This window comes from Oncorhynchus mykiss, chromosome 8 (assembly GCF_013265735.2).
Source record: "Oncorhynchus mykiss isolate Arlee chromosome 8, USDA_OmykA_1.1, whole genome shotgun sequence".
NCBI classification, from domain to species: domain Eukaryota; kingdom Metazoa; phylum Chordata; class Actinopteri; order Salmoniformes; family Salmonidae; genus Oncorhynchus; species Oncorhynchus mykiss.
This window is the reverse complement of record NC_048572.1, coordinates 67,299,182-67,326,632: the sequence shown is the minus strand read 5'-3', so window position 1 is coordinate 67,326,632 and position 27,451 is coordinate 67,299,182. Positions and strand designations below refer to the sequence as shown.

The 27,451-nt window shown below is 40.3% G+C and overlaps 1 protein-coding gene across 6 annotated transcripts in view; it reads right to left on the bottom strand.

Moving 5' to 3' along the window:
• LOC110530401 (histone-lysine N-methyltransferase 2C) overlaps window positions 1-27,451 on the bottom strand; it is a 139,395-nt gene that overhangs the window by 103,439 nt on the left and 8,505 nt on the right. For all 6 annotated transcript variants that reach the window (XM_036986029.1, XM_036986030.1, XM_036986031.1 and 3 more), the window contains exons 2-3: window positions 26,226-26,417; window positions 18,892-18,989 (exon numbers count right to left, since the gene is read on the bottom strand). In XM_036986029.1, coding sequence (XP_036841924.1) covers window positions 18,892-18,989; window positions 26,226-26,416 — 289 coding nt within the window. In that variant the 5' untranslated portion in view covers window position 26,417. The remainder of the gene's footprint in view (window positions 1-18,891; window positions 18,990-26,225; window positions 26,418-27,451) is intronic.

The following is a 27,451-nucleotide window of genomic DNA, read 5'->3' as shown; positions in this document are numbered from 1 at the left end:
GGAAGACAAATTAATATAATCTATACAAAAACATCCCACAAAAAGACTTCCAGCATAACCAATTACAAATTCAAGAAATATTGAATATCCTTGAATCAATCATTAAAAACAACCAAAATCTATTAGATTACCCAATAACCCAACAACAACGAAATGAAAAGTTAAAATCTATAAAACCAAAGAAAGCGTGTGGTCTAAATAAAATGAGATATGAAATGCTGAAAAACAACACAACTGAGTTGCAAAATGCTGTGCTTAAATTGTTCAACATGGTACTGCACTGAATGAGCATCTAAAATGCAGCATGCAACAATTTCAAAAGATTATACGATTATATGTAAGGAAATCAGTAAATTTAAATAAATCCATTAGGCCCTAATCTAGGGATTTCACATGACTGGAAATAAGGATATGCATCTGTTGGTCAAAGATAAAGGTATGCATGCGCGTGGATCAGAAAACCAGTCAGTATCTGGTGTGACCACCATTTGCCTCAAACAGCGTGACACATCTCCTTCACGTAGAGTTGATCAGACTGCTGATTGTGGCCTGTGGAATGTTGTCCTACTCCTCTTTAATGGCTGTGCGAAGTTGCTGGATTCTCTAAATTCTAAATTCTCTAAAATGACGTTGGAGGCGGCTTATGGTAGAGAAATTAATAATTTATCTGGCAAAAGCTCTGGTGGACATTCCTGCAGTCAGCATGTCAATTGCACGCTCTCTCAAAACACGAGACGTGTGGCATTGTGTTGTGTGACAAAATTGCACATTTTAGAGTGGCCTTTTATTGTCTTCCAATTGGCTCATTCATCCCCCCTCCTCTCCCCTGCAACTATTCCCCAGGTCATTGCTCTAAATGAGAATGTGTTCTCAGTCAACTTACCTGGTAAAATAAGGGTTAAATAAATAAAGGTGAACCTGTTTAATCATCTTCTTGATATGCCACACCTGTCAGGAGATGGATTCTCTTGGTGAAGGAGAAATGCTCACTAACAGGGATGTAAACATATTTGTGCACAAAATTTGAGAGAAATAAGCTTTTTGTGCGTATGAAACATTTCTAGGATCTTTTATTTCAGCTCACAGAACATGATACCAACACTTTACATGTTGTGTTTACATTTTTGTTCAGTGTAACTTCTGACTGCTTTCCTGATGTCTGGAACCAGGGGCTCATCTCCCCCATCTCCTCAAATCAGATCCTAAAAATGACAGGGGAATTTGCATAAACAGCAACTTTGGAAAGGTTTTCTGTAGCGTTTTCAATTCAAGAATCCAAACCTTCCTTCAAGAATTTGTCTTACAAGTAAAGGTCAAATAGGCTTTCTCCATAACCATTACACTACTGAACATATATATACATATATATATATGAACACACCTTAGACACACTAATGAATAAACACACCCACAAAAAAAAAGAGGGCAAAATCTCTGCTTGCTTTATTGACTTAAAAAAAGCATTTGATTCTATTTGGCACAAAGATCTATTCTTCAAAATTCTCCTCAGTGGGCTTGGTGGTAAGGTGTATGACTTTATAAAATGAATGTACCCAGAAAACAGGTGTGCAATAAAAATCAAAAACTAAAGAACAATTATTTTTGCAACGTTGAGGTGTGAGACAAGGCTGCAGTTTGAGTCTAAACCTTTTCAACATTTATATCAATCAATTAGCAGACATGTTGGACCACTCTCCAGCCCCAAGATTGACACTATCTGACACAAAGGTAAACCATACCTGCTATATGCTGATGATTTGGTTCTTCTATCACCAACCAAATAAGGTTTTCAACAGAACCTTAATATTCAAGAGCAATGTTGTCAAAAAAAATTTAATCAGGAGTTTCCAGACCAAAACCCAGATGTCAGAAACACAAATATAAATTCACCTTGAACAACACCATGATTGAACACACAAAAAAATGACTCATACCTTCTGACCAATTCAAATAAACACAATCATGAACCAATCAAAGGACTCATATTGACAACATTGTAAAAACTAAACAAAATCCCAAAGCCGACTAAATTGCCATCTGGCCCTAAACAGAGAATATGAATTGTCTGATTATCTCTACTCTGTCAGAGATACAAAGCAGAGACAGATCCTTACCAAGTACAGGCTGAGTGACCACCAATTGGCAATAGAAACCGGTCGACATAAAAAGACATGGCTACCCAAAGAGGAGTGTGTACGTGGTCACCACACAACAGGAGAGGTAGAAACAGAGATGTACTTTATCCTTTAATGTGAGAAATTCTCCTCGCCAAGATATGAATTATTCACAAAAATGACTATATTTATTATTCAAAATGTTAACTTATTAAATCCAGAGGAAAAACAAAAAATACTCATGGGCGAAGGAACAATGGCTCCTCTTGTAGCCAAATATGTATGTCTGCCATAGCCTGAGGGAGAATGAATAATAACATCTGTATAGTAAACAGTAACTTACTTATTATTATTAGTATTGTTGTAACTATTATTGGTAATACTTTAGTTGTGATTAATATTCCAAATAGTAGTGGTACGGGTAGTATGGTGATGGTAATGATAGCAGTTTTGTGATGGTGCTAGTAGTAGTAATGATGATGGTAGTTGTAGTACTGATGTAATGGTGAAGATTAAGGATGACACATAATTAGTTTAAAAAAGGTCCACCTATGTGCAATCTAAGTGTCACATGGTCTGTCACATGATCTCAGTATATATATATATACACACCTGTTCTGAAAGACCCCAGAGTCTGCAACACCACTAAGCAAGGGCACCACCAAGCAAGCTGCACCATGTAGACCAAGGAGCTCTCCAAACAGGTCAGGGACAAAGTTGTGGAGAAGAAAAGATCCGGGTTGGGTTATAAAAAAATATCTGAAACTTTGAATATCCCACGGAGCACCATTAAATCCATTATTAAAAAATTGAAAGAATATGGCACCACAACAAACCTGCCAAGAGAGGGCCGCCCACCAAAACTCACAGACCAGGCAAGGAGGGCATTAAGAGGCAACAAAGAGACCAAAGATAACCCTGAAGGAGCTGCAAAGCTCCACAGCGGCAATTAGGGTATCTGTCCATAGGACAACTTTAAGCCATACACTCCACAGAGCTGGGATTTACTGAAAAGGGGCCAGCAGAAATCCATTGCTTAAAGAAAAAATAACAAAGCTGTTTGTTGTTTGCAAAAAGGCATGTAGGGGACTCCCCAAACATATGGAAGAGGTACTCTGGTCAGATGAGACTAAAATTGAGATTTTTGGCCATCAAGGAAAATGCTATGTCTGGCGCAAACCCAACACATCTCATCATCCCGAGAACACCACCCCCACAGTGAAGCATGGTGGTGGCAGCATCATGCTGTGGGGATGTTTTTCATCAGCAGGGACTGGGAAACTGGTCAGAATTGAAGGATGGCGCTAAATACAGGGAAATTCTTGAGGGAAACCTGTTTCAGTCTTCCAGAGATTTCAGACTGGGACGGAGGTTCACCTTCCAGAAAGACAATGACCCTAAGCATACTGCTAAAGCAACACTCGAGACATGTAAATGTCTTGGAATGGCCTAGTCAAAGCCCAGACCTCAACCCAATTGAGAATCTGTGGTATGACTTAAGAAGTTAAGCTTCATTTTGATGTATAACATATATATTTTCAAGAATGTTAAATATTTGAATTTAGTATTTTTGAATTTCGCGCTCTGCAATCTCACCGGATGTTGGCCAGGTGGGACGCTACCATCCCACCTGCCCGTAAGAAGTTAAAGATTGCTGTACACCAGTGGAACCCATCAAACTTGAAGGCGCTGGAGCAGTTTTGCCTTGAAGAATGGGCAAAAATCCCAGTGGCTAGATGTGCCAAGCTTAATGACATACCTCAAGAGACTTGCAGATGTAATTGCTGCAAAAGGTGGCTCTACAAAGTATTGACTTTGGGGGAGTGAATAGTTATGCACGCTCAAGTTCTGTTTTTTGTCTCATTTCATGTTTGTTCACAATAAAAAATATGTTGCATCTTCAAAGTGGTAGGCATAGTGTATATCACATGATACAAATCCCCAAAAAATCTACACTGCTCAAAAAAATAAAGGGAACACTAAAATAACACATCCTAGATCTGATTGAATGAAATATTCTTATTAAATACTTTTCTTTACATACTTGAATGTGCTGACAACAAAATCACACCAAAATTATCAATGGAAATCAAATTTATCAACCCATGGAGGTCTGGATTTGGAGTCACACTCAAAATTAAAGTCACCTCATGAAGCTGGCTGAAAATGCCAAGAGTGTGCAAAGCTGTCATTAATGCAACGGGTGGCTACTTTGAAGAATCTCAAATAGAAAATATATTTTGATTTGTTTAACACTTTATTGGTTTCTATCTGATTCTATATGTAATGTTTCATATATTGTATGTATTCACTATTAAATCTACAATGTAGAAAATAGTCCAAATAAAGAAAAACCCTGGAATGAGTAGGTGTGTCCAAACTTTTGACTGGCACTATATATATATATATACACTGCTCCAAAAAATAAAGGGAACACTAAAATAACACATCCTAGATCTGAATGAATGAAATATTCTTATTAAATTTGTCTTTACATAGTTGAATGTGCTGACAACAAAATCACACAAAAATGATCAATGGAAATGCCAAACGTCCTGCACGGTGTTGGGCTGTAAGCACAACCCCCACCTGTGGAAGTCGGGCCCTCATACCACCCTCATGGAGTCTGTTTCTGACCTTTTGAGCAGACACATGCACATTTGTGGCCTGCTGGAGGTCATTTTGCAGGGCTCTGGCAGTGCTCCTCCTGCTCCACCTTGCACAAAGGTGGAGGTAGCGGTCCTGCTGCTGGGTTGTTGCCCTCCTACGGTGTCCTCCACGTCTCCTGATGTACTGGTCTGTCTCCTGGTAGCGCCTCCATGCTCTGGACACCACGCTGACAGACACAGCAAACCTTCTTGCCACAGCTCGCATTGATGTGCCATCCTGGATGAGCTGCACTACCTAAGCCACTTGTGTGGGTTGTAGACTCCGTATCATGCTACCACTAGAGTGAAAGCACCGCCAGCATTCAAAAGTGACCAAAACATCAGCCAGGAAGCATAGGAACTGAGAAGTGGTCTGTGGTCACCACTTGCAGAACCACTCCTTTATTGGGGGTGTCTTGCTAATTGCCTATAATTTCCACCTGTTGCCTATTCCATTTGCACAACAACATGTGAAATTTATTGTCAATCAGTGTTGCTTCCTAAGTGGACAGTTTGATTTCACAGAAGTGTGATTGACTTGGAGTTACATTGTGTTGTTTAAGTGTTCCCTTTATTTTTTTGAGCAGTGTATTTTAATTCCAAGTTGTAAGGCAACAAAATAGGAAAAATGCCAAGGGGGTGAATACTTTCACAAATAAATTCATTAAAAATCCTACAATGTGATTTTCTGGATTTTTTTCTCTCATTTGGTCTGTCATAGTTGAAGTGTACCTATGATGTAAATGACAGGCCTCTCTCATCTTTTTAAGTGGGAGAACTTGCACAATTGGTGGCTGACTAAATACTTTTTTGCCCCACTGTATATATTTTTAAACCTGCATATTTAGCTAAAAGTAATCCAGGTTAGTAGACAATATTAACCAGGTGAAATTGTGTCATTTATCTTGCATTCTTTGCACGCAGAGTCAGGGTATATGCAACAGTTTGGGCAGCCTGGCTCATTGCGAACTAATTTGCCAGAATTTTACGTAATTATGACATAACATTGAAGGTTGTGCAATGCAAAAGTTGTGCAGGAATATTTAGACTTATGGATGCCACCCGTTAAATAAAATTACGAACGGTTATTTCGCTGAAAGAATAAACATTTTGTTTTCGAAATGATAGTTTCCGGATTCAACCATATTAATGACCAAAGGCTCGTATTTCTGTGTTTATTATAATTAAGTCTATGATTTGATAGAGCAGTCTGACTGAGCGATGGTAGACAGCAGGCTCGTAAACATTAATTCAAACAGCACTTTTGTGCGTTTTGCCAGCAGCTCTTTGCAAGCACAGCGCTGTTTATGACTTCAAGCCTATCAGCCTAATGGCTGGTGTAACCGATGTGAAATGGCTAGCTAGTTAGCTGGGTGTGCGCTAATAGCGTTTCAAACGTCACTCGCTCTGAGACTTGGAGTAGTTATTCCCCTTGCTCTGCAAGGGCCGCGTCTTTTGTGGAGCGTTGCTATTGTCGATGTGTTCCTGGTTCGAGCCCAAGGTAGGGGTGGGGAGAGGGACGGAAGCTATACTGTTACACTGGCAATACTATAGTGCCTATAAGAACATCCAATAGTCAAAGGTACAAATGGTATAGAGAGAAATAGTCCTATAAATACTATATTAACTACAACCTAAAAACCTCTTACCTTGGAATATTGAAGACTCATGTTAAAAGGAACCACCAACTTTCATATGTTCTCATGTTCTGAGCAAGGAACTTAAACGTTAGCTTTTTTACATGGCACATATTACACTTTTACTTCTCCAACACTTTGTTTTTGCATTATTTAAACCAAATTGAACGTTTCATTATTTATTTGAGGCTAAATAGATTTTTGTTAATGTATTATATCAAGTTAAAATAAGTGTTAATTCAGTATTGTTGTAATTGTCATTATTACAAACACATTTATTTTATTATTATGATTTTTTAATTTTTTATTCTGATTTTTTAATTTTATTTCTTAAAATCGGCCGATTAATCAGTATCGGCTTTTTTGGTCCTCCAATAATCGGTATCGGCGTTGAAAAATAATAATCGGTCGACCTCTAGTAATAATTACGTTAAAAATGTATGTTGTATTCAGGTCCTGATTGGTCAACAAGCTTATTTGACACGTCAAAAAGTGTTAAATAGTATATCTTTTAACACGCAGAGACTCAAACGGCGTTCTATAGCAAAGACCCAAACGGCGTTCCATAGAAATCCTGGTTGAGAATGAAACGACTTAACAAATGAACAATGAAACAGCACAGCAAGTAAGTAAAAGAAATAGGCTTGATTATGCTTTACTGGCAATGGGGACATACGTACACTACCGTTCAAAAGTTTGGAGTCACTTAGAAATGTCCTTGTTTTTGAAAGAAAAGCACATTTCTTGTACATTAAAATAACATAACATTGATCAGAAATACAGTGTAGACATTGTTGATGTTGTAAATGACAATTGTAGCAAGAAACGGCAGATTTTTAATGGAAAATCTACATAGGCGTACAGAGGCCCATTATCAGCAACCATCACTCCTGTTTTCCAATGGCACGTTGTGTTAGCTAATCCAAGTTTATCATTTTATAAGACTAATTGATCATTAGAAAACCTTTTCGTAATTATGTTAGCACAGCTGAAAACTGCTGTTCTGATTAAAGAAGCAATAAAACTGTCTTAGAAACTAGTTGAATATCTGGAGCATCAGCATTTGTGGGTGTTCGATTAAAGTCTCAAAATGTCTAGAAACTCGTCAGTCTATTCTTGTTCTGAGAAATGAAGGCTATTCCATGTGAGAAATTGACAAGAAACTGAAGATCTGGTACAACGCTATGTACTACTCCCTTCACAGAACAGCGCAAACTGGCTCTAGCCAGAATAGAAAGAGGAGTGGGAGGCCCCGGTGCACAACTGAACAAGAGGACAAGTACATTAGAGTGTCTAGTTTGAGAAACAGAACCCTCAAGTCCTCAACTGGCAGCTTCATTAAATGGCATCCACAAAATACCAGTCTCAACGTCAACAGTGAAGAGGCGACTCCGGGATGCTGGCCTTCTAGGCAGAGTTCCTCTGTTCAGTGTCTGTGTTTTTTTGCCAATCTTAGACTTTTATTTTTATTGGCCAGTCTGAGATATGGCTTTTTCTTTGCAACTCTGCATTGCGTTGTACTTATTTTTGGTGCAATCTTATTCCATTCTTATGAATTTGTTTACAACTATTCTTTATTTTATTGGCACTGGTATTATAATAATTATTATATGTAATGGTGTATGTGTGTGTATATAGATATATTACTTTTTTTTCAATGTACTTTACTCAAACCAGTGAATATCACTTATTAGGAATGAGATCATTAACTATCAGCTCTTGGAATATCCAGGGCCTATACTCTTCACATTTTGGTTATAAAACAAATCCAGAATTGATTAAAAACATCAAGGGCCAGGACATCATAATCTTACTGGAAACATGGTGTCATGGAGACAAATACTCAGTGTACCTCAGGCTAAAGAGAAATGTTACTACCATCAATCAAACATAAAAATGTTAAACGGGTCCGGGACTCAGGTGGAATCATCATTTGGCATAAGCAGGACTTAGCACTGAATGAAATGAAAAAAGGTACTAAATCACATTTGGCTAAAACGTGACAAAGGTACAATCTATTGTGACAATGATGTATACATATGTGCAGCTTATGATCCCCCTTCAGATTCATCATATTATGATGATCAGTTTTTTGACAATCTCCATACAGAAATCATTACATTTCAGGCGCAGGGTAAAGTGCTTCCTTGTGGAGATTTCAATGTAAGAAAAGGTTCTGAGCCTGACTACACTGATGCGGGAGGTAACCACCACATATTTGGACACCCCTCCTTGTGCAGTAGCCCTATTATAAATAATAGAAACAGTCTTGACCAAATACTGAACAAAAATGGGAAGGAGTTAGTGCATCTCTGTCAAGCCTTAGGCCTGTACATGCTTAATGGTAGAATCAGAGGGGGCTCTTTAGGTCGGTTTACTTACTGCTCAGCTCTTGGGACAAGTGTAGTCGATTATGCCATCAATGACATTGACCCCTCCTCCATTAGTGCATTCACTGTCAGACCACAGACACCATTGTCAGATCACAGCCAGATCAACGTGTTTCTGAAGAAATTAACCAGCAATATTCATTAAACAAAACAGCACAATAAACTCTACAACATAAACCAACCGTACAGGTGGGGTCAAAAAAGTGCGGAGAGATTCATTGAAACATTGAACTCAAATGAAATGATGAACTCTATACAGTTCTTCATTAACTCACAATACCAAAACAATAAAGGTGTCAATTCAGCTACTAAAACATCAAATTGCATATTCCAAAAATCAACATCAAAAGCAAATTTGAGAAAACCAAAGAAATGCAACATCAGAAACAAAAAGTTTCTGAAAAATGGTTTGATAACGAATGTAAAACAATTATAAAACACCTAAGACAAATGTCAAATGAAAAACATAAGCAGCAAAACAACCCAGAACTACACTATGAATACTTGAACAAACACTGAAATGCAAGAAATTGAATTATACCAAATTATACCACTTGATGAAATTGAAAACGCAATTGACCAAAATCAGTTCTGGGACATGTGGAACGAGCACGACAAAGCCACAAGAATTAGCCATACAATATGAAGGAATTTGGAAAACTTATTTTGATAATCTATACAAAAACATCCCACAAAAAGACTTACAACAAAACCAATTAGAAATTCATTAAAAACAACCAAAATACATTAAATGACCCAATAACCCAACAAGAACTAAATGAAAAGCTGAAATCTATAAAATCAAAGAAGGCTTGTGGTCTAGATAACATCAGAAATTAAATGCTGAAAAACAGCACACCTGAGTTGCAAAATGCTGTGCTTAAATTGTTCAACATGGTTTAACTTCTGGCCGCTTCCCTGATGTCTGGAACCAGGCGCTCATCACCCCTATCCACAAAAGTGGAGACAAATTAGACCCCAATAATTACAGAAGAATTTGGGTAAACAGCAACTTGTGAAAGATTTTCTGTGGCATTTTGAATTCAAGAATGCAAACCTTTCTTCAAGAAAATAAATGTGACAAGTAAATGTCAAATTGGCTTTCTCCCCAACCATCGCACTACTGACCATATATACACACCTTAGACACACTAATAAACACATCCACCCAAAAAAAGAGGGCAAAATCTTTGCTTGCTATATTGACGTTAAAAAATAATTTGATTCTATTTGGCACAAAGGGCTATTCTACAAAATTCCCCAAAGTGGGCTTGGTGGTACGGTGTATGACTTCATACAATGTATGTACACAGAAAACAAGTGTGCAACAAAAAATAAAACAAAAACCAAAGAACACAATTCCTTTCACAACATCATGGTGTGAGACAAGGCTGCAGTTTGAGTCCAAATCTTTTCAACTGTTACAGATACAGGTATCCTGTGTGTGTGTGTGTGGGTATCCTGTATGTGTGTGTGTGTGTGTGTGTGTGTGTGTGTGTGTATGCTGTGTTGTTTTCTCTCCTTCTCCCCTCACAGGTGAAAATCATCACTCCCCAATCAGTCAACAATCAATCACCAATCAGAAGACACACCTCCTCCTGTTTCCTACCCTATCACAGTTCCTTCCCCATGGTTTAAAAACCCCATCATTTGTTTGCTCTAGAGCTCAATCACTCTGTAAATGCCATGTATGTAGATCGCTCTGTTTCACTCTCTCTTTGTGTCTTAACCTCTCCTTTTGTTTGAGCACCTCCATAGCACTTTGTCATCACCTGTGAGTATTGTTTTTGGTTATGGTGTTTGTATTTGATTGCTGGTGGGAAAAGGGGAAACCAAGACAAGTCGCCCATGGGCATACACTACCCGTAGGTGAACTTTGTTAAATACACTAGTTAGAACTGGGCGGACCACCCACTGTATTTTTGGGTAGTTAGTTAGCTGTTGTTAAAGTAGGCTAGTCTAGCTTAGGGGTGTTTTTGCATACTTATTGTTTCTTTCCTTGGGTCCAGCTCAGCCCCTTTTCCTGCTCCCCCCATTACCGTGTGTTTATAAATAAACCTTGAGTTTGACGGTAGATTTCAGTTGTCCTGGTTATTTCGTTCACACTTTTACTTTGTCACAATTATAATTTGCAGAGCATTGCAGAGCATTGTATGCAATAAAAATGAACATTTTTAATATCAACATCCCAATTAGAATTTGGACCAAAATATTTGACAGTGTAATCCTACCAATAGCTCTTTACAGAAGTGAGGTTCGGGGGCCACTCAATAAACTGGACTTTAATATGTGGGACAAACATCCAATTTGAAGCCCTACATGCAGAATTCTGTCGGAAAAGTCCAGAGAAATACACCAACTAATGCATGTAGGGCAGAATGGGGCCGCTTTCCAGTGGTAATAAAATACAGAAAATATCATAAAAATGTTGCCTACATCTAAATTCATGTCCAAATTCAAGTCTGCAATTTAAAGCACTTCAAACACAAGAGCTGAGCCCAGAAACGAGCCCTCTCAGTCAGCTGGTGTTGGACCTAACCAACCAAGCTGACACCAGCACTGCTTCAAAAGAAAGAATTCCAATAAACACAATCATGAACCAATCAAAGGACTCATATTTACAACATTGGAAAAACGATACAAAATCCAGAAGCCGACTAAATTGCCATCTGGCCCTAAACAGAGAATATGAATTGGCTGATTATCTCTACTCTGTCAGAGATACAAAGCAGAGACAGATCCTTACCAAGTACAGGCTGAGTGACCACCAATTTGGCAATAGAAACCGGTAGACATAAAAAGACATGGCTACTCAAAGAGGAGTGTGTAAGTGGTCACCACACAACAGGAGAGGTAGAAACAGAGATGCACTTTATCCTTTAACCTTTTGCGACGAGCAAACCCGTATCCGGGAGCGTAATCATAGCCTCAAACGCATTAGCATAACGCAACGGACATAAATACCCCTATAAACGTTTCCTATTCATGAAAATCGCAAATGAAGTGAAATAAATATATTCAAACACAAGCTTAGCCTTTTGTTAACAACACTGTCATCTCAGATTTTCAAAATATGCGTTACAGCCAACGCTAGACAAGCATTTGTGTAAGTTTATCATGGCATAATGCTATGCTAGGCTCTGCTGGCAGCAGGCAACATTTTCACAAAAATAAGAAAAGCAACCAAATTAAATAATTTACCTTTGAAGAACTTCAGATGCTTTCACTCAGGAGACTCCCAGTTAGATAGCAAATGTTCCTTTTTTCCAAAAAGATTATTTTTGTAGGCGAAATAGCTCCCGTTTGTTCATCATGCTTGGCTGAAAAATCGACCCTAAAATGCTACAACTTTTTTCAAAATTTGCTCCATAATATCGACAGAAACACGGCAAACGTCGTTTAGGATCCATCCTCAAGGTGTTTTTAACAAATATATTCGATAATATATCCGTCGAGGCAGTTGGTTTCTCATAAGAAGCGATTGGAAAAATGGCTACCTCAGTATTTTACGCAAGGTTTTCTGCGGGAGACACCATGTGACCACATGCCATATATGGTCCCTTACAGCCATTCTTCAAGGGAAATTCCTAAAAAGACGTCACAATGCTGTAGACAACTTGGGGAAAACGTAAGCTCATTCGTAGCTCATTCACAGCCATATAGGGAGTCATTGGCATGAGGCGGTTTTAAAAAATGCGTCACTTCCTGGTTGGATTTTTATCTGGGTTTCGCCTGTAACATCAGTTCTGTGACACTCGCAGACAATATCTTTGCAGTTTTGGAAACAGTGTCTTCTTTCCAAAGCTGTCAATTATATGCATAGTCGAGCATCTTTTCGTGACAAAATATCTTGTTTAAAACGGGAACGTTTTTCATCCAAAAATTAAAATAGTGTCCCCCTAAATCCAACTTTAAGGTGAGAAATACTCCTCGCCAAGATATGAATTATTCACAGAAATTACTACATTTATTCAAAATGTTAACTTATTAAACCCAGAGGAAAAACTAAAAATACTCATGGGCGAAGGAGCAATGGCTCCTCTTGTAGCCAAATATGTATTTGGCTGCAAGTCTAGGACAAAAAGGCTTCTCAACAGTTTTTACCCCCAAGCCTAATACTCCTGGTTACCCGGACTATTTGCATTGTGTGCCCCCCCCAACCCCTCTTTTACGCTGCTGCTACTCTCTGTTTATCTTATATGCATAGTCACTTTAACTATACATTCATGTACATACTACCTCAATTGGCCTGACCAACCAGTGCTACCGCACATTGGCTAACCGGGCTATCTGCATTGTGTCCCACCACCCACCAAACACTCTTTTTACACTTCTGCTAATCTCGGTTCATCATATATGCACAGTCACTTTAACGATACCTACATGTACATACTACCTCAATAAGCCTGACTAACCGGTGTCTGTATATAGCCTTGCTACTCTTTTTTCAAATGTATTTTTACTGTTGTTTTATTTCTTTACTTACCTACACACACACCTTTTTTTTCGCACTATTGGTTAGAGCCTGTAAGTAAGCATTTCACTGTAAGGTCTACCTACACCTGTTGTATTCGGCGCACATGACAAATAAACTCTGATTTGATTGATTTGATTTGCCTGCCATAGCTTGAGGGATACTGGATAATAACATCTGCATAGTTAATAGTAACTTACTTATTATTAGTATTATTGTTATTACTATTGTTGTTATTACCATTATTGTTATTTATATTATTATTGTTGTTTATCATTCCAAATAGTAGTGGTATGGGTAGTAGGGTGATGATAGCAGTTTAATGATGGTGGTGGTGGTAGTAGTAGTGGTAATGATGATGGTAGCTGTAGTACTGATGTAATGGTGAAGATGACAGTTATTTAGTTATAAGATAGGTATAGTTTCATTTTCCATGTTTAGCTTTTCATATTTATTACATTTCTACTATATTGTTGTTATTTTTGTATTTTGTATTATTTACTACCATTTTATATTATTTGCTATCGTTTATAATTTTGTTACAATGTATTTTGTATACATTGTTGCTTTGGCAATATTGAGACAGAGAGAGCGTGAGAGAGAGAGTATGAGACAGACACAGAGAGAGCGTGAGACAGACACTGAGAGAGCGTGAGACAGACAGAGCGAGAGTAAGACAGACAGAGACAGACAGACAGAGAGCGTGAGACAGACAGAGAGAGCATAAGAAGGACAGAGAGAGCGTGAGACAGACAGACAGAGAGAGACAGAGAGAGTAAGAGAGAGAGTGACAAAGCCACCACCTTCTGAGATATTAACCTAGAAGAGTCCCCTAAGCAAGCTGGTCCTAGGGCTCTGTACACAAACAAACCCCACAGAGCCCCAGGACAGCAACAAAACTAAACCATGAGACCCAACTAAATCATGAGAAAAAAAAAGATAATTACTTGACACATTGGAAAGAATTAAACAAAAAACTGAGCAAATTGGAATGCTATTTGGCCCTAAACAGAGAGTACACAGTGGCAGATAGCCTGACCACTGTGACTGACCCAGAATTAAATAAATCTTTGACTATGTGAGCATAGCCTTGTTATTGAGAGGCCGCTGTAGGCAGACCTGGCTCTCAAGAGAAGACAGGCTATGTGCACACTGCCCACAAAATGTGGAAACTGAGCTGCACTTCCTAACCTCCTGCCAAATGTGTGACCATATTAGAGACACATTTTTCCCTCAGATTACACAGACCCACAAAGAATTTGAAAACAAACTAACTAATAACTCCAATATCTATTAGGTGAAATACAACAATGTGCCATCACAGCAGCAAGATGTGTGACCTGTTGACACAAGAAAGGGCAACCAGTGAAGAACAAACCAGTGCAGAACGTACGAACAGACAGACAGACAGACAGACAGACAGACGGAGAGGGAGAGACCGAGGAGAGGGAGAGAGACCGAGGAGAGGGAGAGAGACCGAGGAGAGGGAGAGAGACCGAGGAGAGGGAGCATGGAGAGGAAGCAAGAGAGAAAGTAAAGACAGACCGAAAAACAGACCAAGGCCGAGAGATCGACAGAGACAGACAGACAAACAGAGACCGAGAGATGGACCGAGACCGACCGACCGAGACAGACAGACCGAGACAGACAGACAGACGGAGACAGACAGACCGACAGAGAGACAGACCGAGAGAGACAGACCGAGAGAGACAGAGTGACAGAGAGAGACCGACAGAGGCCAAGAGACAAACAGAAACAGACAGAGAGAGACAGAGACCGAGAGGCCGATACCGAGAGACCGAGAAACAGACAGAGACCGAGAGACTGACCGAGACACAGACAGAGGCTGACAGAGACCAAGAGACAAACAGAAACAGAGACCAAGAGACCGACAGAGAGCGACAGAGAGCGAGAGAGCGACAGAGAGCGAGAGAGCGACAGAGAGCGACAGAGAGCGAGAGAGCGACAGAGAGCGAGAGAGCGACAGAGAGCGAGAGATCGACAGAGAGCGAGAGATCGACAGAGAGCGAGAGATCGACAGAGAGCGAGAGATCGACAGAGAGCGAGAGATCGACAGAGAGCGAGAGATCGACAGAGAGCGAGAGATCGACAGAGAGCGAGAGATCGACAGAGAGCGAGAGAGCGAGAGACAGACAGAGACCAAGAGACAAACAGAAACAGAGACCAAGAGACAAACAGAAACAGACAGAGAACAACAGAGAGCGAGACTGACAAAGACCGACAGAAACTAAAAGAAACAGACAGACAGAGGCCGAGTGACCGACAGAGACAGACCGAGAAATACCGAGTGACAGACAGAGTGACAGAGTGACAGACAGACAGAGACCGAGACCCCGAGACTCTGGGTGTTTCTCAATATGCATAGTACCGTGCTCCACACTCTCGTGCTCCGAGTGCATTCTCCGAACACGTTCTCTTGAGTACATTCTTGTGAGGACGAGAGTGTAGAGAACGTATAAACAATACATTTGAGAAGCACTCGCACTCCCCCTACTGTATTACCTCACACTTCACCTTCCCATTCACGGAACCTTCTTCTAGCCAGGACAATGGCAACAATAGACAAATCAAGAAATACACAAAGTAAACATTTTACTTAATAATTATCAGCTAGATATGTGAATCCTAATAATCTAGCAAGCCAGCTAGAACCTCTTCAGTCTCCCCCCTCCTTTTTCGAACATTCTGTTAAAAATCGCGCAACATTTCAGCGTCCTGCTACTCATGCCAGGAATATAGTATTGCATATGATTAGTATGTGTGGATAGAAAACAAAGTTTCTAAAACTGGTTAAATCACGGCTGTGACTATAACAGAGCGTGTGTTTCATCGAAAAGCGCAAGAAAAACTGGTCACTGAAAGCTGAAAATAATATCCATGCGTCACTTGCATGAATTGACACCAAATTAAATATGGACACGGGTGCAATTCCTACAGCTTTCACACGATGTCGCCATTGTCGTCATTTTCCTGAGAGTTATTTATTGGGGAAACAAAGGAGAGGGATTCCATTTCTTCCGGTCTCCGACAGGATGTTTTGGAGAAAAGTTTTCCGACCATGAATTTCAAGACGTGGAGCTATTGAATACACATCGCCCCGTGATCATTTTGATAGATTATAAACGTTTACTAATACCTAAAGTGGGATTACAAAAGTATTTCGAAGTGTTTTGTGAAAGTTTATCGTCAACTTTTTTAATTTAAAAAAATGACGCAGCGTTTTGAAACAATGTTTTTTTTCTGAATTACACAGTTTTCATAGATGGCTATTTTGGGTATATATGGACCGATTTAATCGAAAAAAATACCCAATAGTGATGTTTATGGGGCATATAGGAGTGCCAAGAAAGAAGCTCGTCAAAGGTAATGAATGTTTTATATTTTATTTCTGCGTTTTTGTGTAGCGCCGGCTACGCTAATTATTTTGTTTACGTCGCCTTCAGGCATTTTGGGGTGTTGCATGCTATCAGATAATAGCATCTCATGCTTTCGCCGAAAAGCATTTTAAAAATTTGACTTGTTGGCTTGATTCACAACGAGTGTAGCTTTAATTCAATACCCTGCATTTGTATTTTAATGAATGTTTGAGTTTTAACGAGTACATTTAGCATTTAGCGTAGCGCATTTGCATTTCCAGGTGCCTACTTGAGACGTCTGCGTCTCAAGTAGGATCAAGAATTAAACAGGCAAAAATGACCTAAAACTAATGTTATGCAAGGAAGATCTGTACATTCTTCATGGCTAGCCAGTTAGCCCTATTGACTTACAGTACTCATTCTCTGAACCGTCTTCCAGCCAGGACAACAATGGCAATATAGACGAAACAAGATACACACGAAGCAACTGTTTCACTTCATAACTATCAGCTAGCTGTATGTGAATCCTAATAATGTAGCTAACCAGACTGGTTAACAACCTCTTAAGCCCACCCGACACGCAGGCGTCCCATCTAGCCACCTGGAAATGCAAATGCGCTACGCTAAATGCTAATAGCACTCGTTAAAACTCAAACGTTCATTAAAACACACATGCCGGGTATTGAATTAAAGCTACACTCGTTGTGAATCTAGCCAACAAGTCAGATTTTGAAAATGCTTTTCAGCGAAAGCATGAGAAGCTATTATCTGGTAGCATGCAACACCCCGAAATACCTGAAGGCGACGTAAACAAAATAATTAGCGTAGCCGGCGCTACACAAATAGCAGAAATAAAATATAAAACATTCATTACCTTTGACGAGCTTCTTTCTTGGCACTCCTATATGCCCCATAAACATCACTATTGGGTCTTTTTTTCGATTAAATCGGTCCATATATACCCAAAATATCCATCTATGGAAACTGTGTGATTCAGAAAAAAATAGTTTCAAAACGCTGCGTCATTTTTTTAAATAAAAAAAGTCGATGATAAACTTTCACAAAACACTTCGAAATACTTTTGTAATCGAACTTTAGGTATTAGTAAACGTTAATAATCTATCAAATTGATCACGGGGCGATGTGTATTCAATAGCTCCACGTCTTCAAATCATGTTCGGAAATCTCTCTTCCAAAACTTCCTGTCGGAGACCGGATGGAATGGGGTCTCTCTTCTTCGTTTGACCAAGAAACAACTCCCAGGAAATTGACAAGACTGGCGACATCATGTGGAAGCTGTAGGACAATACATGCAAGTGGCGCATTGATATTTTTTTCAGTTTTCAGTGACCAGTTTTTCTTGCGCTTTTCGATGAAACACACGCTCTGTTATAGTCACAGCCGTGATTTAACCAGTTTTAGAAACGTGAGTGTTTACTATCCACACATACTAATCATATGCATATACTATATTCCTGGCATGAGTAGCAGGACGCTGAAATGTTGCGCGATTTTTAACAGAATGTTCGAAAAAGTAGGGGGTAGGCTTAACAGGTTTTAACAGGCAAAAATGACCAAAAACTAATATTATGCAAGATAGCTCAATTCTTCGTGGGTAGCTAGCTAACAATTCTTTGTGGGTAGCTAGCTAACAATTCTTCGTGGGTAGCTCGCTAACAATTCTTCGTGGGTAGCTAGCTAACAATTCTTCGCGGCTATCTGGCAAGCTAACAGTACTAGTTGTTAGCCCTATTGACTTATTATGGGCTTGCTATCTATGGTACGTAGGCAGGTAACATTAACACAGCATGTATTTACTAACGTATCAAGATAAAATATTGTAGGCAACATTTCATTCCAAAGTTATTGTATATCCTCTCGCTTCCGCTCAAATAATGTTTGCCATTGATTTCAATAAACGTTTTGTCATTTTTTATGTGGTTGCTTCATATTTCTTTACATACTTACCGTTGAAGCATCAATGCTTCAAAATATATATTTGAGAAGCGCCCGCCGTGCGCCATTTCGCATACTTTGATTGGGACTCTCCCGTGCTCCAATTTGCATGCTCGGAGCACGGTAGTATGCATTTTCAGAAACACTCTCTGTATATCTGTATACTCTCGTCAGTCAGGATGTGTACGCTCTGAGTTCAGCTGGAGTTCCATACCACTCACCAGTGCAGTCAAGACCAAAATAGACAGGACTAAAGGTGACCACCTAGGTCTCACGGGGGGGGGGTGTGACTGACCTGTTGTGTCCTGAGGGGGGCTCCCTGAGGCGGCTGCCTCCGTCCCGTCCATGCTGCTGTCCTCCTCCTCCACAACCACTCTACCTCTGGTACGCCCCCTGAGAGAGAGAGAGAGAGAGAGAGAGAGAATGAATTAGTGAGGGCACTAGAACAGTCTGTAGCAACCGGCCTCACCCTACTAAATCAAATGTCCACTGTTTGCAGATGATCTGGTGCTTCTGTCCCCAACCAAGGAGGGCCTACAGCAGCACCTAGCTCTTCTGCACAGATTCTGATAGACTTGGGCCCTGACAGTGAATCTCAATAAGACAAAAATAACGGTGTTCCAAAAAAGGTCCAGTAACCAAGACAACAAATATAATATTTATCTAGACACTGTTGCCCTAGAACCTACAAAGAATGACACCTACCTCAGCCTAAACATCAACACCAAAGCTAACTTCCACAAGGCTGCCATCAAAAGGAAAATAAAACTCAACATCCCAATTAGGATATGGCTAGAAATAATTCAATCAGTTATCGAACCCATCGTCCTCTATGGTTGTGAGGTCTGGGGTCCACTCACCAACCAAGGATTCAGAAAATGGGACAAACACCCAATTGAGACTCTGCTAAATTATACTTAATGTACAACGCAAAACCCCAAAACAACGCATGCAGAGCAGAACGAGGACTATACCCACTAGTTATCAACATCCAGAAAAGAGCGGTTAAATTCTACAACCACCTAAAAGGAAGTAATGTTCACACATTCCACCACAAAGCCCTAATGTAGAGAAGAGTCCCCTCAGAGAGCTGGTTCTGAGGCTCTGTTCACAAACACAAACAGACCCCCAGGACAACCATATTATGAGAACAAAAAAAGACAACTACTTGACACAGTGGAAAGAATCAACAAAAAAATTGAGCAAATTGGAATGCTGTTTTTAAAATCTTTTCTCCCCGATTTTGTGGTATCCACTTGGAAGTTAGTCTTGTCTTATCGCTGCAACTCCCGTACGGACTCGGGAGAGGCGAAGGTCGAGAGCCATACTTCCCCGAAACACAACCCAACCAAGTCGCACGGCTTCTTGACACAATGCCCGCTTGACCCGGAAGCCAGCCACACCAATGTGTCAGAAGAAACACCGTACACCTGGTCCGCCACAGGCGTCGCTAGAGCATGATGGGACAAGGACATCCCTGCCGGCCAAATCCTCCCCTAACCCGGGCGACGCTGGGCCAATTGTGCGCCTCCCAATGGGTCTTCTGCGCCAGAGCCTGGACTCAAACCAGGATCTCCAGCGGCACAGCTAGCACTGATGCAGTGCCTTAGACCACTGCACCACTCAGGAGGCTAGTTACACTCCTTAACATCCTGCCAAATGTATGACCACATTAAATACACATATTTCCCACAGATCACACAGACCACAAAGAATTCAAAAACATATCAAACATTGTTAAACTCCCATATCGGTCAGGCGAAATAGCAGAAAGATGTGTGGCCCGTTGCCATGAGAAAAGGGCAACCAGAGGAGCACAAACAACACTGTAAATACAACCTATATTTATCTGTTTATTTTTCCTTTCATACTTAAACTACTTGCACATTGTTTCAACACTGTACATAGCCAATAATATAACATTTCAAATGTCTATATTCTTTTTAAAAACCTTTGAGTGTAATGTTTACTAATGTTTCCCTTGTTTATTGTCTATTCCATTTGCTTTGGCAATGTAAACATATATCACCCATGCCAATAAAGCACTTTGAATAGAGAAAGAGAGTGAGAGAAAGAGAGAGCAAGAAAAAGAGGGGGAAAAAGGGAGAAAAAGAGAGAAAAGTTATTGTGTTGGCTTCCCTTAGGAGGCTGGTGGGAGTTGATCATGAATTAGTTAAATACAGTCACAGCTGTCACTGATTCTTAATGGAGGCACTCAGGCCGCTGGGCAAGGCAAAGCAGAGTGGTATGTGTTGGTGCAAGCTGCTGGTACCATGGAGGGCATGGGGGTGTGGGGAGGGGGCAAGAGGAAAAAGGGAGGGGGCAAGGAGGAGGAGCACGATTCTCCCTCCCGACTTTCAATTATCTTCAATATACACTGAACAAAAATGTTAAAGCAACACGTAAAGTGTTGGTCCCATGAGCTCAAATAAGAGCCCAGAAAATGTTCATATGCACACAAAATCTTTAAAAAATCTTATTTCTCTAAAATGTTGTGCACATATTTGTTTACATCCCTGTTAGTGAGCTTTTCTCCTCTACCAAGATAATCCATCCACCTGACAGGTGTGGCATTTCAAGAAGCTGATTAAACAGCCTGATCATTACACAGGTGTATCTTGTGCTGGGGACATTAAAAGGACACTCTAAAATTCGCAGTTTTGTCACACAACACAATACCACAGATGTCTCAAGTTTTGAGGGAGCGCGCAATTGGCATGCTAACTGCAGGAATGTCCACCAGAGAAGTTCATGTTAATTTCTGTAACATAAGCCGCCTCCCAACGTCGTTTTAGAGAATTTGGCAGTATGTCCAACCGGCCTCACACCCTCAGACCACGTGTATGGCGTTGAGCGAGCGGTTTGCTGATGTCAACGAACGTTGTGAACAGAGGGCCCCTGGTGGAGGTGGGTTTATGTTATGGACAAGCAGAAGTTACAGACTTATGCTTAACACAAACATCCTATGATCAATCTGGATGATGAGAGGTGTAATATGGACAGAGGTTGTGCTACACACAGCGACAAGCTGTAAATGAGCAGAAATGCCATATGGCTGCAGCTGCAGTAGTACAAACAGAAGGAGGACAATGATCTTTGAACCAGTCAGTTGTATTATTATTGTCCATACCAGTATTTGGGGGTCTATGGAGGGGCCTACAGACATAGGCTAGAATGTCACCAAATCATACACACCCATGTCGTCAGGCTAAAACCATTAGGCTGCCTAGCAGAGGGCAGAAATGTCAGAATTGTTTGATCTTGTATGACCGCTATAAATGGAATTTGGCCTGACTCAGATCTGACTTGACCTCCTGTTGAGCGGCTCTGAAATCCACACGGCTCTCTTTACTACATGTCTCACATCATCTAGCCTTTCCCACTCCTCACCTCTCACTTGTTTTCTAGGCTACGTCACTTTTGATGAAAATGATGGCATCCTAGCGGTCAGTGACACTAGGGCAGAGTTGAAGACACACAGACAGTTGCTACAGCCACAACTCTGACACTTGCAACCAAGGTGACGTCACCTTTACCTCTTTTCATTTAAACCAACTGTCTGGAAAGCAAAGTTAACACATCAATGAAGCCCACCACACACACAGCAGAGGAGAGATCTGTCCGTGTCAGCGTCCTCCAGTAGGAGTTGTTTTAACCCAATCTGAGAGCCACCATGTCGAGTCGAGGTGATAATTGTCATGGATTAAATTAAACAGCGCCACGCACAGTGGGCCTGCTAAATTCAAGAGCAAACACTCCAAATGAGAGCAGCCAGCGTTTCTCGGGGGTAGTGGGGAGGATGCAGTGGGAGGGGGGGTAATTTTCGATGCCACTGGAGAGAGAAATCACAATGGGACAGATGCCAAGTCAACTCCTCCCTCCAGATGACTTCCCACTCCAGATAAGAAGCAACAAGATGGAAGCCTAAAAGACACAGTTCAAGCTTCTGCGTGGGCAGGAAAAAAATGAAGAAAAAAAACCACTAACTGAAAATACCAAATCAATACATGATTAATGAAGATACTAGAGAGCCCTGATCTTTTTCCAAAAACGAGGCCTAGTCATGGCCACAAATATTTAAGCAAGGGGCCAATAAGGCCCAATATAGGCCCAGGTCTAATAAAGCACAGTGATGAGAGCTCCATCCATAATGTTCTAACCTACAGTTAAAGGGGAAAACCTCCAAGCCAAGGGGCAGGAGCATCCCTGTGATGACGGCACGGGGTGTAGAGTAGCTGACACCAGGATTAAAAATGCATCACTGTTCCAAGACATCTCAAGCTCCTCTCTGTCTGGGAGGAGGGAGGCGGTAAGGGGCTTCTCTAGTGCCCAACAACGTCTGCAGCAGAGAGATACGTCTGTTTAAGGACAGTCCAGCTGTCTGATATCAGCCATATTCAGATCATAGGTAGTACACACAAACCATAAAGTTACCCTCTATTAAGTAGCTGATGCATCTGATCTGACATCACTACACTGGCATGAATATCACCTTCTCCACAATTACCAGGGCAACCTAATTATTAACCAAGGTATTTTTATATGATGAGCAGGAGATACATAACAGTATCTGACATATAGACTAAGCAGACGCAACTTCATACCATCATAACCCTGTCTGTGACCATTCCCAGCGTGGTGTGCCTACAGTGGTGTCCATATGCTCTCGTGTAGCCTTTTCTTTTGACTTTTCTTTAAAAGGTGCAATATGCAGAAATCGCTCCACCATTTTGTGGTTGTTAAAATGTACATTTCAGTTTGTGACAAAACAAGCAATGTATAGCGTAGAGAGTCATTGTACCAGCTAAACTGCTGTGAAATATATTTTCAATACCCCAAAATATAGTATTTTCAGCTGGTGTACAAAACCAAAAGTAGAAGATGCAAAAAAAGAAAATTAAATGTAACATTTTTGGCGACCCAACCAAATTCAAATAGAAGTGTGAGTTATACATCGGAAACCAAGTCTAAGAAGCAATAGATAAGTTATGTGCGCTACTTCCACGCTTCCCATTGTTTAGTTTTGTTTCTGCATCTTTTACTTTCTGTTTTGTACACCAGCTTCAAACAGCTGGAAATACAAAATGTTTGGTTATTTAAAAGATATTTCACAGCGGTTTAGATGGTACAATGATTCCCTACACAAAGCACTGCTTGTTTTGTTGCAAACTGAAATTAGGCAAACTATACACATTTTTGAAAGCAGGAAATGGCGGAGCCATTTCTGCATATTGCACCTTTAAGAAGGGGAAGCATAGAAAATCACACATAGAACATATGTACCACTTCTTAGACTTGCTTTCAATAAGAATGACAGACCTATAACTCACATTTCTATGTTTATTTGGTCAGGTGGTCCAAAAAGATACATATTGCAGCGTTAAATGTCAAAACACCCTAAAGGACTGTAACATCCAGCTCCCCATCCCCTCTGCAACTTCTCTCCATGATCCCCAACAAGAGAGAGAGAAAAAAAGAGGAGTGAAAATAATGCTGTAAGTAGTTCCAGCTATCAGGGAGCTGACAAGAAAACCTGGCATGGATTCCCTGTTCGGGACTGAAATGGTGGATGACAACCAACCCAGTCTCGAAATCAAACAATTTCTAACTTCTAAAGGCCCTCAAACTCAACTCTGGTCCTTGAAGCCAGTTCCACTGCATTTTTTCATCTTCCCTCTAATCAGGGACTGATTTAGACCTGGGACACTAGGTGGTTGCAATTAATTATCAGGTAGAACAGAAAACCAAGAGGCTCTGGACCAAGTAGGCCAAGAGATGAATACCCCTGTTCTAAGGGATGCCTATTGTATCTATAACAGTAATTTGCATCAAAATAGCAGTGGTTTAAAGTACTTAAGTAAAAATACTTTAAAGTACTACTTAAGTAGTTTGAGGTATTCGTACTTTACTATTTATATTTTTGCCAACTTTTACTTGACTACATTCCAAAAGAAAATAATGTACTTTTTACTCCATACATTTTTCCTGACACTCAAAAGTACAAATTCACACACTTATCAAGAGACATCCCTGGTCATCCCTACTGCCTCTGATCTGGAGGACTCACTAAACACAAATGCTTAATTTGTAAATTAAAGTCAGAGTGTTCCCCTGGCTATCCATAAATAAATAATCCAAGAAAAACTGTGTTGTCTGGAATTTGAAATTATTAATACGTTTACTTTTGATATTTCAGTATATTTTAGCAATTCCATTTACTTCGATACTTAAGTATATTTAAAACCAAATACTTAGACTTTTACTCAAGTAGTATTTTACTGGGTGATTTTCACTTTTACTTGAGTCATTTTCTATTAAGGTATCTTTACTTTTACTCAAGTATGACAATTTAGTACTTCTTCCACCACTGCAAAATAGTGCCCGGTTGATACATGTCGCAAAGACAATACAATATCACTAGCTCTAGAATAAATATGTTAATTCTCCTGATATGAACACTTCACATCTTATTGTCCTTGCAAAAACAACATACCGGTAATAAATAACCTGGGGTATATACCGAAAGCAGCCCCTCCCCCTCATTTAAGGATGCTGCCTGAGATGCATAATCAGTAATAATTTAAAATATTTAGCGTGATTAATCGCATTATCTGATAGCGTTCAAAATACACTGAAAACTTGAAATACATCATCTATGCAGCTAAAAACAATGCAATATCAAAACAGGTTGACATTGCAGTTAAAAAAAGTGTGCTTTATCAATTTACCCGATTTTGCTAACCGTTACTTTGGATAAAATCAAGACAGAGTCTTGTAATGGTTTTTGTGTAAAGAATCTTAAATTGCAGTTCAATTTGAGCAAATTGAGAATTTGAGATGAATCACAGCGAATCCTGCTATTAGCTCAATTACACATTTTATAATAGTTTGACAGTCCTAGTAATAATGCATACTTCCCTCCACCGTCCCAGGGGTCAGCTCATTCTGGGAAATACAACCAAACAATAGATAGCAGGTCTAGGCTATGTATTCCTTTGATCCCTTGCATGCTGTAAAACAGTGGGACCAATGACATGCTATCCACTCCCACCAAACAACCTATCAGCTAATGTGACCGAGACCAGAATGGTCTCAGCTCAACATATCATTTTGATTATAGATTGATTGACTAATTTCATCTGGGGGTCAACATATTAGGTAGGATATTGAGGATATGGAGTGTGTGAGCAGAGAGTAAGGTACCTTGTAGGCATCATAATACACAGCAGGGCTCCCTGAGCTGCATTATGTGTTGCCATGGAAATGACGAAGGAGGCCGGTTGGTACTGCTGCATACAATAAAACCTGGGAAAGCTTGTGTGCTCAAGTTTCCTGGATTTATACCATTGTTCAGCATGCAGAATAGCTCTAGATAACAGCATCTGCTAAATTAGATCTTTGCCTGATGCTTTGGATAGTATCTGTGTGATGTTTTAAAAGCTTTTGAGGCAGCGGAGTAGCCACTAGCTCATAGTTCCAACCAGATAAGCAAACTGCAGGCTAACTGCACACAAGACTGTTGTGATGACTTAGGCAAGTCTATGTCTACTGTACATGAGAGAAAGTCTACATTCACAGGCGTCTTATGATAAATAGCAATTGTTAAGAAATGGAGGGTAAACAACATACTTCTTCCTGGTCTTGGATGTAGTTGTGGGTGGAGCCTGGGGTACGATGGTGGTGGCAGCATCCTTGCGAGGTCTGCCCCTGGGGCGCTTGTCTGTCTGGGCAGGACTTCCTGTGGACGTGGCCCCTGCACTAACAGAGGGCAGCGAGGGTCCCTGGTCAGAGGGCTCCACAGTCTTATCCTCTGATGACATTCTTCTCAATGGAAGGAAGAGATGGGGAGAGTGGTATCAGTAGACAATCATGCCTGGTTAGATACATAGGTTACTTGATGTACTTTGGAATCAATATGTGAATAAGACATGCTGTCCTTCAGGACAATTTATCACATTGCCTGAAATGTTGAACACAATCAATTCCTAAAGATCCCATTTTTCCAGATATGCTACTGTTGAGGAAATGCCTAAAATGTACCTCTGACCTTTCTAGGTGTCCTTAAAAAAGGTATTCTCAGCTGAAGAAACATTCAACCTATTCTTGAGTGTTATCGATGTAACTACTCTGTCCTTTCCTGAGCTACCTACCACCACGCTGTGATCTGTCTCTGTCTGGATGACCGTTCGTCCTTCGATGCCTTGCTTGTGTTCTTGCCTTCCTCTCCTTCAGCCTCTGAAGTTTCCTGTACTTACCACTGAAATAAGCGTGCTCTATGTTTACTTCCCTGTGGATTAGTTAGTTTTCTCCACTGTGGTTCTGTTCTGTATCATATTTTAACAGTATGACAAGACACTGTAAACCAGTAGGCCTATTTGTTTTATTGTGAGAAACACTGGGAACAAAAAAAAGTCATTTGTATTGACTTTTCAGCTCAGCTTTAGTCTTACTGTGTCTGTTAAAGATGTTATTCCTGTCTTTCGAAGGGCACGTCTGACAACCTTTCCCCTCAGACAGTTGAGGGGTCATTCCACCTCAAAAAGAACAAAGAGACAATTGACACCCCCCATCTGGATTGTTCTGAAATGGTTTCTGTTAGTAACATAAGCATTCCTGCAATATTGTTTTGTTGAGAGAAATTAAGCTAATTGGTTGGACCCAAATTGGCCATTTTAATTTATAGTATTCATATACAGTGGGGCAAAAAAGTATTTAGTCAGCCAAGACAAGAGGCCTGTAATTTTCCTCATAGGTACACTTCAACTATGACAGACAAAATGAGAAAAAAAAATGATCCCAAACACACCGCCCGGGCAACGAAGGAGTGGCTTCGTAAGAAGCATTTCAAGGTCCTA